This window comes from Megalobrama amblycephala, unplaced genomic scaffold, assembly GCF_018812025.1.
Source record: "Megalobrama amblycephala isolate DHTTF-2021 unplaced genomic scaffold, ASM1881202v1 scaffold383, whole genome shotgun sequence".
NCBI lineage: Eukaryota > Metazoa > Chordata > Actinopteri > Cypriniformes > Xenocyprididae > Megalobrama > Megalobrama amblycephala.
Genome location: NW_025953352.1, coordinates 96,438 through 112,230, shown reverse-complemented (window position 1 = coordinate 112,230; position 15,793 = coordinate 96,438). Strand labels below are relative to the sequence as shown.

Genomic DNA, 15,793 nt, shown 5'->3' with positions numbered 1-15,793 from the left:
ATTGGCCCATTCGCGAGTCGAGCTGGAACACCACAGATCCGTGCTCCTCTGCCATCTACAATGCCTGGGTCTCAGAGTCAACCTAGCCAAGAGCTCGCTGCTCCCCAGCCAACGTATATGGTTTCTGGGGGCAGTTTTCGACTCAGTCCACATGACGGCAGTGGTCTCGCCAGAGCGCGCTCTGGCAATTCAGCAGCTCGCGGCTTCCATCAAGAACAAAGCCTATCTTCCTCTGAAGCTTTTCCAGAGGCTGTTAGGGCTGATGGCTTCCGCCTCCCCAGCCTTCTGCAGCTCAGCCTTCTTCGGATGCGGCCTCTACAGTAATGGCTGAAGTTCCGGGTCCCTCCACATGCCTGGCGGCATGGCCGCTTGTGTCTCAAGGTCAATCGGGCCTGTCTGTCAGCCCTGAAACCTTGGATGAACCCTGCTTGGTTCAGTCTTGGAGTACCCTTACAGGCGGTATCACGAAGGACGGTGCTCTCGATGGACGCATCCAACTCGGGTTGGGGCGCTTTTTGCGAGGGCAGACCGGCCTTCGGCTCATGGTCCCATGAGGAGAGCCATCTGCATATCAACTGCCTCGAAATACTAGCAGTGATGAAAACCCTTCAATTGTTTCAGGCTCATTTGACGGGACGCTACATCCTAGTCCAATCGGACAGCATGACAGTGGTGTCGTACATAAATCACCAGGGCGGTCTTTCGACCAGCCGCTTATGCGCTCTGGCGAAACGTCTTCTGGAATGGGCACTGCCAAGGCTTCAGTCGCTCAGGGCGACTCACATACCTGGCAAGACCAATCTGGGTGCAGAAATGCTATCTCGGAGCAACGTCCCCTCACATGAGTGGATGCTCCATCCCCAGACGGTTCTCAGAATTTGGGAGTTCTTCGGGGGAAGCAGAGGTGGACCTCTTCGCTTCAGAAGACAACTCTCATTGCCCAACCTATATCTCGAAGGAGGTCGATGCACTGGCCCACAACTGGCCCACCACGCTCCTTTACACATTTCCCCCGATCGCGCTGATCCCGCAGGTCATCAGGCGGATCAGGGAAGACAGACACAGAGTCCTTCTAGTAGCCCCGCTCTGGAGGAGCCAAGTTTGGTCCTCAGAGCTGTTCAGGCTTTCCACGAAAGCCCCGTGGCCCATCCCCCTGAGACGGGACCTCCTCTCTCAGGCGAACAGAACGATCTGGCACCCACAGCCAGAGCTCCGGGCTCTACACCTCTGGTCCCTCGATGGGAGCCGAATTACCTCCCCGGGGACGTATTAAATACCATCTCTCAGGCGAGAGCCCCGTCCACGAGACGCCTCTACGCCCAGAAATGGTCGGTCTTTGTTGATTGGTGCTCTTCACGCAACATAGACCCCGTGGAGTGTGACGTATCTCCGATACTGTCTTTCCTCCAAGAGCGTTTAGATTTGGGGCGCGCCCCTTCAGCTTTGGAGAATTTGATGTTTCCCTATTCAAAGAGATAGGAGCTGCATGGATGCCCAGGATGCCCGAGAGGCGTTTCAAAGATGGAAATGAAATTACTTGTCTTAAAGGGACTTTGCTACAACTTACCTCCAAATAGCAGATCTTTTCTCCGGTTCTTTCAGGATTGCGTAGGCCATTAAATTCCTAGCTGGTTGTCGTCGCCATCAAGGTCAGTCTGCGATGTCACTTGATTGAACTGGTCAGAATTCCCAAGATTGAGCGATGTATTGCGCTTTCAGTGTTTTATTAAATAATTTATACAATGTGACAATATAATTCACCTGAGTGACTGAGCGAAGGGGATTCAGACAAGGACCGTGACATCAGCAGCTCTGATTGGCTGAAGGCAGAGAGCAACAAAATCTGATTGGTCACAGACCAAGTTGAAGAGACATTTGAATTCTGATAAGTCTCAAGTTCAACCACTCAACATATATTTTTTTCGCATGTAACGTTACTTGTGCTGCTGGTGTGTTGTTCAGTATAGATTTGTGTGTACGATTATAAAATGATTCCTCCAGTGTAAACTTATTAAACATATTTACTCATATTTGGAAATTGTAGGCTACACTGCATACATTAAAAAAAGGGCTTTTAATGCATTAGTCATACTGAAATAAATAAGCACAAGTAATGAAATGAATTCCAAGGATAAATAAGTAAACTTAAAAAATATACTCAAATTTAACTTTAGATACACTACAACTTCAGGATATTAAATAATGTATTTTTTAAATATACTTTCAGTGCATTGTTACAATGATCATTTTCAGCACACATTAAAATATACCTCAAATATATTTTTATAAAGTGCAAATAAATACACTTTTAAAAAATAAACTGAACTTACACTTCAAGTATATTTTTCTAAAATATATTTTTTAGAAAATATACTAAAGTACAATTATTTTAAAGTGTGTTAAAAATTGTATTGTGAAAATATGATGCTAATATACTTTTTAAATATTTAAAGACATTTTTTGTTAGTATATTTGCAATGTATTATAGAAAAAGGGAATATATTTAAAATTAAATAAAGAATTATTATTTTTTTCACTAGGGTGCTGCTCCCTGCCCGCTTTCCAAAAGAGTGTGGAGCTTTAACAGCTCATGTTTCTGTTGCTCAACAACAACAAAGCTGGACATGCAGCCAAAATGACGATTTTCAGTAGTAGTGTTCAGCCTTACATTGTTCAACAGGATTTGGACACTGATGAAGAGACTCAGGAAGAAGTTACAACTTTTTAGAATGCAGGTTCCAACTGGAGGTTTCTGAATGGTTAGTGGATAAATATATGTAGTTGCTGTGGAGTTGATTCAACTCATTGACTAGCATGTGCCATCATGTTAATCTTTTGTGCAAAACCCGTATGGACACCCACTATATATAGCGTACCTCTTTGCCAAACAGAGCCATACACACCAGGCTTTATGATTACTATCAAATGCTGTGAATGGTCTAATATTTTTTTCCAAAATATTGCTCGGACAGAAACGCTCCTTTTTTAAGCTTGCCAGGGTCAACTTGCAGACTATGCAAGCTAACAAGACTCTAAAGAGTGTTCTGTGCTTGTCTGTGCAGCCAATGACAGAACAGTTAACATGCTTTGCTCTAATTTTTGCCATGGCGTTAGAACTGGTACACGTTTTTTGCTTGCGAAAACAAAATGACGGCACCGTGGGTGGAAATGTGCAGATTAAGGGGCAGTAACATTATAATAAGATCCCCTTTCTATGTCACTAGGGGAACAAAATCTGAGTGGCTTGTTTTTTCACATGCTTGCAGAGAAAGGCTTGTCAAAACAAAGTTAGCCATTGTGTTTAAGATATCAACAAATATGTCTGTAATTAGTTACATTGCTCAACACTGCAAAAGCACATTGTGAATAGAAACATTTGACTCTCTCCAGAGCGCAAACACAAATACAGACTGGAGCATTTGCCAAATGTGTTTTGCCAATATCCTATTATTACAGCTTCAAATGAGGGTGCTCTTGCTTCTCATTCTGGTAAAATAATGTGTGAAGCTAAAAAAAAATATAAGTTTATTCTTAACACAAGAGTGAGCATGAATAGTGAATACACAGTAACAGTATAATACTTATTTTTTGCTGTATTAAACAATTTTCTGACCAGCAGGGGTCACCAGCGTGTGAAATTTCAAGTTCTTCAAAACAGTGAATAATTTTGCAAAGCAACTGGTTCAATTGATTCAAAGTTTCGAAAAGCTTTGTATCTCCCATCACTACCTCATAAATCAATGCATTCAGGTCTGCCAATCCAATCAGCGTGATACATGAATGCATCAATCCAATCCAACATGATAAATGAATGCTATGCAGTGTTCAACTGAGGTCACTTAAATCAACCACCATAAACGTTCCTTCCAAATCAACTGACCATAACAGCAATTAAACACAAAAAGCGTTCACTCAAACCGGAAATCAGCATGCTTGGTGTGCATTAAACAATTTTAATGCACATGTGGAGGATATTTTATTTATTATTTAGGATCCCCATTTGGAAAGGAAAATATATAAAATTTCAACCGATTCAAAATTCAACATAGTTCATGTTAATTCTGAAAGCAAGACTGATTGTTTTAATCAACTGACAACCCTAAAAAGTAATAATAATCTTTAATCTCATGGGTCTGTATGAAGACGTGTTGAATGCTATAGTGGCTGACTTTAAGTCATACTGAGTAGTGCGCAAAGGTCACACGTGCAGCATGTGGAGTTAGCTTGCTAGCGGCAGTAGCAGCACAATGACCACATACACCAGCACCACATGTGAGATTTATTATTTATTTTAAAAAATAAGGAACTGGGCTGACATTACACAGATAAAGTGTACTTTGTAAGTTATACATAATATGTTCTATTTAGAGTAACGAGTTATGAAGCAAATGTTTCAATTGATAGGCTACATATGTTTTACTGAAATGTTTATAGAACTTTAAAAAATATTATGATGTTGTGTTATGACAAAAAAAAAAAAATACAAGAAAACAAATATTAATTATGCTTTTGGCTTTGCGTTTGCCCCCTCTTCTCTCTCTCGATTTTTGGTTTCTTTCTTTTTAATTTCTTCTTCTGGTCCTGTATTTGGGTATTCCAATGGTGAGAATTCGTGGATTGAGGATTATCCTTGCCCTCTTGTACTGGTGCAGTATTTGAACTGGGGAGCCAACCCATAGGAATCTCTCTGATCTTCAATAAGTTCGGAATACTTCAAGAATACTTCATTGCTATCATCGACAGAGTGGTAGGACAAATAGTTTGAGTCATTAATATGGCTGGATCAATTCTGTGTGTGGACTACTGGATTAGGACACCCATTACCTTTGGAACTAAAATGTTGTCAACATTTCATCTTCTGGAACAAAATCTAAAATGCAAGCCTTAGAGATATGGATCACTTATTGGGTTTAAAAAGGTGACAAATTGAGCTGAGTCTTGAGATCTATACTGAACACCCTTGTTGCTAGTTAGGTTGATTTGTAACAAACATTGCTATACCTGTTGTTATTATTATATTCTTATTATTATTATTATTATTATTATTATTATTATTATTGTTGTTTTAACACTTTTCAAATGTTCCTAAAGGAAAGAAACAGAGTCAGCGCTAGGAAAATAAATTTGGTTCTAGAATACAAATTTAACTTGGTGAATCAAGCTAATTAAAGAAAACTAATGCAAAGTGTATAATGTTGAGTGATAGTACTAAGGTATAGTGACTGTTAACTACAAGATGTGTGTGCCTGAATTAAATAGGATTACCTATAGAGGTTTAACTGTACTGAGTTTTATAACGTATTGTGAGCATTAGTGAATATTACTTAATGGTAAACCGCAATACTTTGATCTAGTGGCAGTGGGTATAGAGACAAATTGACAGTGAATATCTTAAGGTATACGTTTATTGTTTGTCTATTCTTTTTTCTTTTTCATTCTTTTTTTAAAGGTTTTACTACAAAATACAAAAAAATAAAAATACTTTCTTACTATTTTAAGTCTTATGTATGTTTATTGTTATGTTGTTGGTTCCTTGTTCCTAAAGCTAGATTTGTCCTCTGAAATCTGGTCCTTTAAGCAAAGATTGTAGTACCCCATGGCTTTGCCCAGTGATGCAACAGCTACTGCATCCACCAGTAGGTGCTAAGGGAATGATGCTACTCAGTCAAGTCTGTACCCCCCATTATAAACATACAGCTTAAGAATGCGCATTGTACAAAGAAACAAAAGAAATAACTATTATGTCATTAAAAAAAAAAAAAATATTAGAACAAAATTTCATGAAGCTCCAATAATGTTGCTGGTGACAGGGCAGTAATAAGAATACATTTCTTAATATGATATATTTTAAATATTGTCTATTGGTAAGCAAATCAGTTGTGTACCAGAATCATTTTGTGAAATTAAGTTCTTAATCCTTCCCAACCTTACTGTGCAGTTGTACTATAAGTGGTTGTTGCTAATTTTCTATATCTTAGTCATGACCATTGCTGTTCATTCTTTGCTTTTTTTTTTGCACATTTTTTCCTCATTGTGTTATGTAACTTTTACATTTTGCCCTACAGTGTGATAAGCATAGATCTTCCTGGCCAGGGCACATACCAGATCTATATGATTCCTTACCATGATGCACAGTTTACCCATCCATATGAGGGGGATGTAGAAGTACAGGTGAACCAGCAGATGTATGTGGCAGTTGAGGTGGAAGGAGTGGATAGAAGTCAGATTGCAACAGTTCTGGACAACTGCTGGGCCACACCAGTTAATGATAGTGAATATCAAATTCGCTGGAATCTGATTAAAAGAGAGTAAGTAACTGACTTGAAATTTCTATGGTTAACTGACAAGATTCATTGTCATCTCAAAAAAATAATGAAATAAAACGTGAAATAATTTGAGAAGTAAGTACATTCTATGTGTGGTCTTATTGAATTAGGTCCCCTGGGGAAAAAAAAAAGAAAGAAAAAAAGGAAACAATGAACAATGTTTTACTTGCTTCACAGATAATAATAAATAAATAAATAAATAAATAAATAAATAAACATTTTTTACTATTAAATAATTTTGCTTGCAAGTTTGGATTGTGTGTTTTTAAAGTGCACTGTGAGTGTTATAGGCTTTTATATAAGTATTCATTTACATTTTTTTTCTGCCTTTTCTAGATGTCCCAACCCTGAGGATGGAACAGTGAAAGTTCTACAGAATGGTATTGACACAACAAGCCGTTTCTCCTTCAGGATGTTCACCTTTACAGGAGCTTCTGATCACATCTTTCTGCACTGTAAGGTTCACCTCTGCCTGGTGCAGAATGGAAGATGTGCACAGGTAACATATTCAGTAACCATATAGTGATTGCTTTAACAGTAACCTCCAGATAAATTACTGTGTGAATATTATGATATCAAAGAAAACACAATTAAAATTACACTATAGAATTTGTTAAAGTAATGTTAAATGTCTTTCATCTTCAGTCATGCAACCCTGGACGTAGACGCAGAAGACACAGATCTTTGGACTTCCATCACTCTGCAGCAATCACCATAGGTCTTTAAGAGAGCTGGACACCCCTGCTGGATAAATGAAAGATGAATGATGTCAAAGATATAACTTTGTCCTTGTAGAGGAAGTGTTATTTAAAACAGTAAACCATACATTTTTTGAGGGTGGGGTTTTTATGACTGCATACAAGACATGAAATTGTATTAAATCAAAGATTTTTTTTCTTTCTTTTCTTTTTACGGTGTTCATGATGTAATACAGTACTATATCCTTGAATAAACTTGGTTAGCTTTGAAATGAATTTTTGATTTTTTCTAAACTTCAGAAAGCTTTACGTTTTTGTTCACGTAATTTACAACGTTATTAAATTATTTAAAGGATGTTATCCCTTCACAATGCCATGCACAAAAAAAAAAGGTACAAGTGCAGTCCTGTCTATCGAAATGAGTTAAACACAGTTACAGAGTTGATTTCGAGTTCAGATAGTGGTGGTGGGGGACTTGAAACAGTGCAGAAGTCAGAAGTTCAATCCTAAAACTCAGAGGAAGCCTTGTGAGAATATCCATATACTCTGCATGTGCTAATCATCATGCAAGAGATCAGCCTCTGCAGTGATTTGTGGAGGTATACAGCCAATGAGGATGCAGTATTGATCCAAAAACACTGCTATTAAAAAAAAGAAAGAAAAAAAAAAAAAGAGAGAGGTAGTTGATGGTTTTTTAAAGAGTTTGTTTTTCTGGTCCTGTATGGATCCCATTGTAGTCTTTATCTACATATACAGTATCCGTATTCAGTAAAAATGTTGGTAACACTTTACTTGAAGCCTTAAAGATGCCCTTGATTCAAAAATGTAATTTACCTTGGCATAGTTAAATAACAAGAGTTCAGTACATGGAAAAGACATACAGTGAGCCTCAAACCCCATTGTTTCCTCCTTCTTATATAAATCTCATTTGTTTAAAAGACCTCCGAAGAACAGGCGAATCTCAACATAACACCGACTGTTACGTAACAGTCGGGGTGTACACCCCCAATATTTGCATAATGCCAGCCCATGATGTTCCCAACATTATAAAAGGCATTAGACAAGGGCAGCCAGTTAACGTCTGGAGCTGCACACAGCCGAATCATCAGACTAGGTAAGCAAGAACAATAGCGAAAAATGGCAGATGGAGCAATAATAACTGACATAATCCATGATAGCATGATATTTTTACTGATATTTGTAAATTGTCTTTCTAAAAGTGTCGTTAGCATGTTGCTAATGTACTGTTAAATGAGGTTAAAGTTACCATCGTTTCTTACTGTATTCACGGAGACAAGAGCCATTGCTATTTTTATTTTTTAAACACTTGCAGTCTGTATAATGCATAAACACAACTTCATTCTTTATAAATCTCTCCAACAGTGTAGCAATAGCCGTTAGCCACGGAGGACAGCCTCAAATTCACTCAGAATAAAACTTTAACATCCAAATAAATACTTTACTCTTGTACATCTCGAACATCTTGTAAAGATCCATTTGAGGGTTATATTAGCTGTGTGAACTTTGTAAATGCGCTGTAATATAGTCGACAGCTGGTGTGGCAGGGAGCGCGCGATTTAAGGGGGCGGCGCCAAGTGTAAATCAGTGCATTGTTAATGATGCTTTATTTTGAGCTGAAACTTCACAGACACATTCAGGAGACACCTTAGACTTATATTACATCTTGTGAAAGAACGTTCTTGGGCACCTTTAATGCACCTTGTATGGTCTCATGAATTATTGTAACCACAGTTATAATACATTATAATACAAATCTATTCATTGAACACATCTTTAGAAAGTATGATACATTAAAACACATGACAAACAACCAATTTCAGATGTAACAAAGAATCTGCAAATATTATAATGCATTTTAACTTTGGATACAATTATTTAGTATTATTATTATTTAGATATAATGCATTATAACATACATTATGAATTCCTTTATAATACATTATAGTGAGCACAGGCTTTAAGATGTTACCAGTTGTTTTTTAAACTATATAGGGATGTCAAAATTTCCCAATCTACCTGGAAACAAGAACATACACTATATGCACACATGCATTTTGACATCACTATTTAGATGGAAAGTGAACACAATACATAATAGAGATAAAACATTATTATAAATGGACTTAGTATGCAAGTCATAAAGTGACTTTATACTTCGTATGTGTTGTACAAAGTATATGTCCATGCACAGGTTCGGTGAGTAGATTTACACAAGGCTGAATCCAGCTACTGCCTCCACTTAATTTATTATTCCATCCATCCATTTTCCAAACTGTTTGTCATTGTGTGGATGCTGGAGCCTATTGCATCCTGGCTAACACACATTCACATTAACTGCTTCCAGTTCACCTATACCTCATGACTTTGGATTGTGGGGGAAACCAGAGCACCCCGACAAATCCCACACCAATACAGGGACAACATGCAAACTCCACACAGAAAGGCCTCTTGGCTTGATGTTGATTGCCTTGATGTCCAGACTGATGCTGGATCATTGTCTGAAACTGTTTTTTCAGCTTTTCAGAATGTCTTTTAGCCACTTGGATCTCCTTTGTTAGTCTGTTTCTGGCCTGGTTATACAAGATTTTATCCCCACTTCTGTAAGCATTCTCATAACACCAACTCTGCAGTGGATATGTATATCCAAACTGTAGTGAAAATACTATTCATTAGCAAGGTATTAAATTCATAAGCACATAACACAAGACACTTCTCTTTAAAAAATATAAATGAGACTTCATTGATTATTATAAAACGGTTAGTTCCTGTCCTTGATTCTTATTGGACAGTTAAAACATGGCTATGACCGCTTCACCCAACGGTTCTGTGTATCACTACACCTTAGCAACTACTCTTAGCAACGTAATGTTCTCAATTGATATTGTTCATTGATGTTTACTGTATTATGTAGAAGAGTATTATGAGAAAGAGATCGAGTGAGCGAGTTTATTACCTGAATTCAGATTTAGCATTTTCCTTCAGGTCAGTCCTATGTTCATAATAAAACATCTGTTTAAATGTCCAGTGTATTATCTTGTCCTTTTAACAGTTAAGGGTTTTTCCTGTGACAGACAGCGCTAGTCAAAGCATTTGTCAGTTGCGTTTTGTTCCGTGTTTACAACAGTTCAGTCTTTTCAATGTAAAACTCTTCGCTACTGACTGATACACTCATTAAGACAGTCTTTGCCACCATCTAATGCCGTAATAATGTAGCTTTAAGTTGCAAAAAAGTTGCATTGATACATATTTTTGGTTTTAATATTTGAATTGTGTGGTAACCGTTTTATAAAAGTAATAAGGTACTCGAGGCTAGTGCTGTATCGTGAAAAAGTCACGCTTCGCGTCGTCCCTAACAATACCCTTCAGCCGTGACTTATTCATGATACAACACAGCCTACAGTATCTTATTGCATCTAACACATGAAAAAAATCTTGAACACAAGGACACACACATTCACACGAGTTGCAGAAAGAAAGAAAGTGAGGAAAGAAAGAGTTTTAAGAGAGTGAGATGATGAAATCCCAAGTTTCTAGCAATATACAGTATGTACTTCATAAGACCTGATCTGAATGAACCATCAATCATTAATTTAACCCTTCTATCGCCTGCTAGGTGAGGTTATTAGACTTTATATCAATGCATATCAATGCAATCCGGAGGTTTGGCTTTGGAGAAGGGGGGTTTCCCGGGTTCGTTGATTCACTTTCGTGTCTGAATTGATAGTGGGAAGCCAATCACACTCTGGTGTGCTGGCAGATGAATGGATGCGAAGCCTCCCTCGTGGCTGAAATTTGAAGTTTTGAGCACTGTAGAATCGTTGATTAAAACTTAACTTAGAACATGATACCCTCAATGGAAAAGAAAGGAAACCAAGTAAAAGAAAGGTAAGACAAGAGTAGTTAGATGGCTTAAATGAACCTGTTCATTCTTAACCCATTTTTATATGATCTTGATCTGCCTTTGTCTACTCGTCATCATCTCGTCTTTGTTCGTCTCTTGAATTTTTAAATTGAGGTGTATGTCCAACCTCTTTGAAGAGTTCTGGCCAATTAGGAATTAAGGTCTTTGGTTCAGAGGTGACTTTCTCCTCCTCTCACCATAAATTACACATTATCACCTGGTGCACGTTCAAGCTCAAACCGGTGTGCAACATTTTGCTACGGTTTCTGGGTTGAATGACATGTTTCCTGGAAATGGTGTGCAACGGGGTTTGAGATACATTTTCTCTTGTTTGGTGGGTGTGTCAAAAATGTCAGCCCAATCAGCAGCAACATGTATATATACCATGCGGTATTAAAGAAACAGCTTGCACAATGGGTCCAAGTAAAGTCGTTTACAAATGTGTCCGCTGCAGCACGGTATACGCAACAAAGTCGTAAGAGTTAAAATATAGTAAAAATATAGCATATCAGTTCTTCAAAAAGAACACAAAGAATGGCCTTCTCAGCTGCCATAGTTGTAACTCTTGCGTCATCAGAACAGGGTGTTCAACGCACCACTGTTTCCGTTTAAAAAACGTTTTGCAACGTTTTGTTGGGGCTGAACGCAGCCCTGGAGTCTTAACTTTTTAATGTTTGGATAGGTGCTGAAACCTAAAATATGGACGTATCAGCAGTATTTAAATGTAGCATTATTACATTTTTACAGTGAAAAAAATGTAAAATATTTACGAATCTTTCATGTCATAAAGATATATGTATAATTTCCCTTTTATCATTTTATAGATAAATGTAAGATCCCTAAATACAGACTATTAAAAGAATAAAACATAATGGATAGAAATGTCCAATGCCCCAAATGACAATTTTAGTAACAATATAGCATTAAAACGATATTTTGAGCCGCTAATCCCACATCTACCCCTAAACCTACCAATAAAACTTAAAACTACGTACTGTTATAAATAAAAGAATAAAAGACAAACAAGCATAATCACAATAATTTATTTATTGCAATAATGTCAAAAGTGGTAGAAAAACTAGTTTAAATGATGATGAGTTGCAGTCACAAGTCCTCTCTGGCTGTAATAGTTTTTAGAACAGAATTTAAGTTATTAATCCATGAAAATATGAATCCAGCTTCTCTCCGTGAAGGCGCACACCCTTGATTTATTGACTTTATTGACTTTATTTTACAGGATTATTTTAGTGATTCCTGTCACTGTCCCACGAGTGGGATGTTTGCCATTATATAAAAAATAATATCTTAGTTTAAACCTACACTAATCTTGACAAACTATATATAATTTGTAGATTGAAGTCAGATTGTAATTTTTATATGTGGTGAATTTAGATATTAGATATAAAATCAATATTTTGATCGCTGACAGCTTCTTCACCAGATCCACCATCAAGTGACAGTGACACTATTTGATTGCGTTAGGTACGCCTATTTGCTCTGTAGTAAATCGCTGAGCCATTTCAAGTTTTGCAGATGATATTGTAAAAACTGCCCATAATGTAATAAGTATTACCTTAGTATATTAATAAAATGTTCATAATGTAGTAATTTTCTCAAAACGTATGTAATAACAATTTTAACAAAAAAAAAAAAAGTCAAATTGTCATAACTGTAACATAAAAACATAAAAAAAATGCTTCACAAGCTCTTTGCAAGCGTGCAACTAAGAAGATTATTTGGAGTTAATCAGAATCACTTTAAGTGAATACAGGTGTGGACTATTACACATGAGCTTGATGATTAGTTCATTCTGCAGTTTTTTTTTTTGTTTTGTTTTGTTTTGTTTTTTTCCTCAGTGTAATTTCACATTAAAGGTGCAAAAGTTTTTTATAACCACTGTACATGATTGTAAGTTGAACTTTATGTTTCAACATGCCCTCCGATGTACAGTCATGTTTTGTTATGTTGCAATTTGTATTAAAGTGAATTTAAAAAAAAAAAAAAAAAAAGTTAGTTTGCTATAATTATAATTAATTATAATTAAATATAATAAATAATTGTGCCAGGCAACATATTTATTAGGCTGCTGATTTCCTGCATTATCTACAGTAGTTCAGGCAACCCCATCTTTTTATGCACACAAGCACACAAACGGCTCAATCTAGCAGTGAAACACTCGAACTGGGGACATTCTTGTTTTGAGGCAACAGTGAAGCCACTGAGCCGCCACAATGAAACAATCATTTCTAAGCAGTTTGAGTATGTTCTTTGCATTCAGAATATATCCTGTAAGATTTCAGCCTAATAGTGATGCTTCACTGAATGACCAATTTTAGATGTATTTTGTGTATTTACAAGGTACAAAATACTGTATTTGTGTTTTGATAAATTTTTTCCACAGATTATTTTGTAAAAATACAGTTTAAATATATTTTAATATATTTAAACTGTATTTTTATTTTGAATACATTGTACTATCTCTTTGTATGCTGTAGAACGTCTCGGGTTACTTGTGTAACCCTGGTTCCCTGAATAAGGGAACGAGATGCTACGTCATTGACGTTATGGGAACCCTCTGTGTAATTGCGTCGTGAAGCACTCTTGTATCTAACCAATGATGAGACGAGATGTCAGAGGCGGGTGATATCACGGACCAGGAAACTATAAAGCATACCCAGAACAAAGAACGTTAGCTTCTGGATTATGGCTGAAGCAAGACGCTCACAGGTATGCTGGGGGTACAGCAACGCGACGTAGCATCTCGTTCCCTTATTCAGGGAACCAGGGTTACACTAATAACCCGAGATGTTCCCTTTCATGGGAACTATCGACGCTACGTCATTGACGTTATGGGAACGCTGTCCCAACTACGCCGTAGAACCAAATACCTGTCTGTCATCTTGTGGACAGGACTACAGGTTATAGAACCTAATGAATGTGTGCTGAGATGACCATCCAGCTGCATCACATATATCATTAATTGACACTCCTGACATTAAAGCTTTCGAGGCCACAATACCCCTGGTTGAATGGGCACGGACAGCTAGTGGAGATGGCTGTCCGGTTGCCTCGTAAGCAAGTGAGATGACCACCCACTTGCTCATCCTCTGCTAAGATGCTGGGCCCCCTTTCTTAGGGGACCCATAACATACGAACAGTTGATCTGTTTTTCGACACAGGGCAGCTCTGTGGACATATGCACCCAAAGCCCTAACTGGGCAAAGCAGATTAAGTTTCTCCTGATCAGAACTTGTGAAGGGAGGAGGACAGAAAGCCTGGAGTACGATAGGACCCAGGACATTGGTGGGGACCCTAGGCACATAGCCGGGTCTGGTGTGTAGGAAAGCCTTAACCATACCAGGCGCAAATTCCAGACACGAAGGAGCAACCGAAAGTGCTTGTAAATCTCCTATTCTTTTAAGAGATAAGATTGCCAATAGAAATATGGTCTTTAAAGAGAGGAACTTCTCCGGAACTTCCTCTAGTGGTTCGAAGGGAGCCTCAGCTAACCCTTCTAGCACTATAGCCAAGTCCCAGGCCGGAGTTTTTGAACGCACTGCAGGCCTCAGCCTCAGTGTACCACGAAGGAAGCGTATGACGTAGATTGAAGCGTATGGCTCTCGACCCACCAAGGAATCCCCCAAAGGAGCATGGTAGGCCGAGATGGCCGCCACATAGACCTTCAAAGTTGAAGGAGATAAACCTTCCGAGAACTTTTCTTGGAGGAACTGAAGCACAAGGCTGATAGATGACTGGACAGGGTCCGTATTACGTTGACTACACCAAGTAGAAAACAACTTCCATTTATATGCATATAACTTCCTTGTGGAGGGAACTCTGGAATGAAGAATGGTCTCCACAATTCTTCGGAGTCTATGAGCCTGGCCCCCTCAGAGGCCAAGCCCACAGTTTCCATAGTTCTGGGCGTGGATGGAATATCGTGCCGCCCACTTGAGACAGGAGATCCTGCCTGAGAGGAAGCTCCATTGGAGAGCCATTTAACAGAGACACTAGGTCCGCAAACCATATCCTGGTTGGTCAGTACGGAGTCACCATCAATTTGTAAAGTTGACGAGACCGCAGACCCCCCTGATGGTTGATATATGAGACCACTGCCGTGTTGTCCGTGCGGACCAACACGTGATGGCCCCTCAGGTCTGGGAGGAAGTGTTTCAGTGTAAGAAATACCGCCATCATCTCCAGCCGATTTATGTGCCAGGAGAGCTGATGGTCCTCTCATAAACCCTGAGCTGAGCGACCACTCATGATCGCCCCCCAGCCTGTGAGGGAAGCATCCGTCGTAAGCATTACGCGATGACGAGAAGACCCCAGCATGGGTCCCTGGGACAGGAACCAAGGATTTTTCCACACTACCAGAGCACGAAGTCACTGCCCTCATGAGTCCTGGATGAATGGCGTCATGACTTTTTTGAAGCCTTCCTCATGATAATAATGGTCCTCAGATCCGCTTTACTCTTGGAAGGCTTCGCCTGTGTTGACCGCCCTGGTCCCCAAGCTCTCTGCGGGGGAGCACGGGTTGCCACACTGGCTTTTTGTTTTCTTGTCTCTATCTTTTATGTCTGACAAGTTGAGCCATAAATGCCTCTCCGTGGCCATAGAGGCAGAGTGCCAATTGACCTGGCCGTCTCCTTGGTGGCCCGGAGAGAGCGGCGCTTTTCTTAATTCTTGAATTGACTCAAATGTTGCTTCCCCACTCTCACCAATTTCCCCCAGCAGGTCAGCCTGATACGCTTGCCAAATAGACATTGTGTGTAAGCAAGCTGCAGCCTGACCTGCTACCGAATAAGCTTTGCCCACCAACCCTGATGTTGTTTTTAATGGCTTGG

General features: G+C 38.8%; 1 protein-coding gene across 1 annotated transcript in view; it reads left to right on the top strand.

The window, feature by feature from the left end:
* The window catches only part of LOC125261249 (alpha-tectorin-like), a 41,720-nt gene extending 34,424 nt beyond the window's left edge, over nt 1–7,296 (top strand). The window contains exons 11-13 of the mRNA XM_048179865.1: nt 6,066–6,308; nt 6,663–6,825; nt 6,972–7,296. Of these exons, the coding sequence (XP_048035822.1) occupies nt 6,066–6,308; nt 6,663–6,825; nt 6,972–7,052 (487 nt within the window). The 3' untranslated portion in view covers nt 7,053–7,296. The remainder of the gene's footprint in view (nt 1–6,065; nt 6,309–6,662; nt 6,826–6,971) is intronic.
* The last annotated feature ends 8,497 nt before the right edge of the window (nt 7,297–15,793 follow it).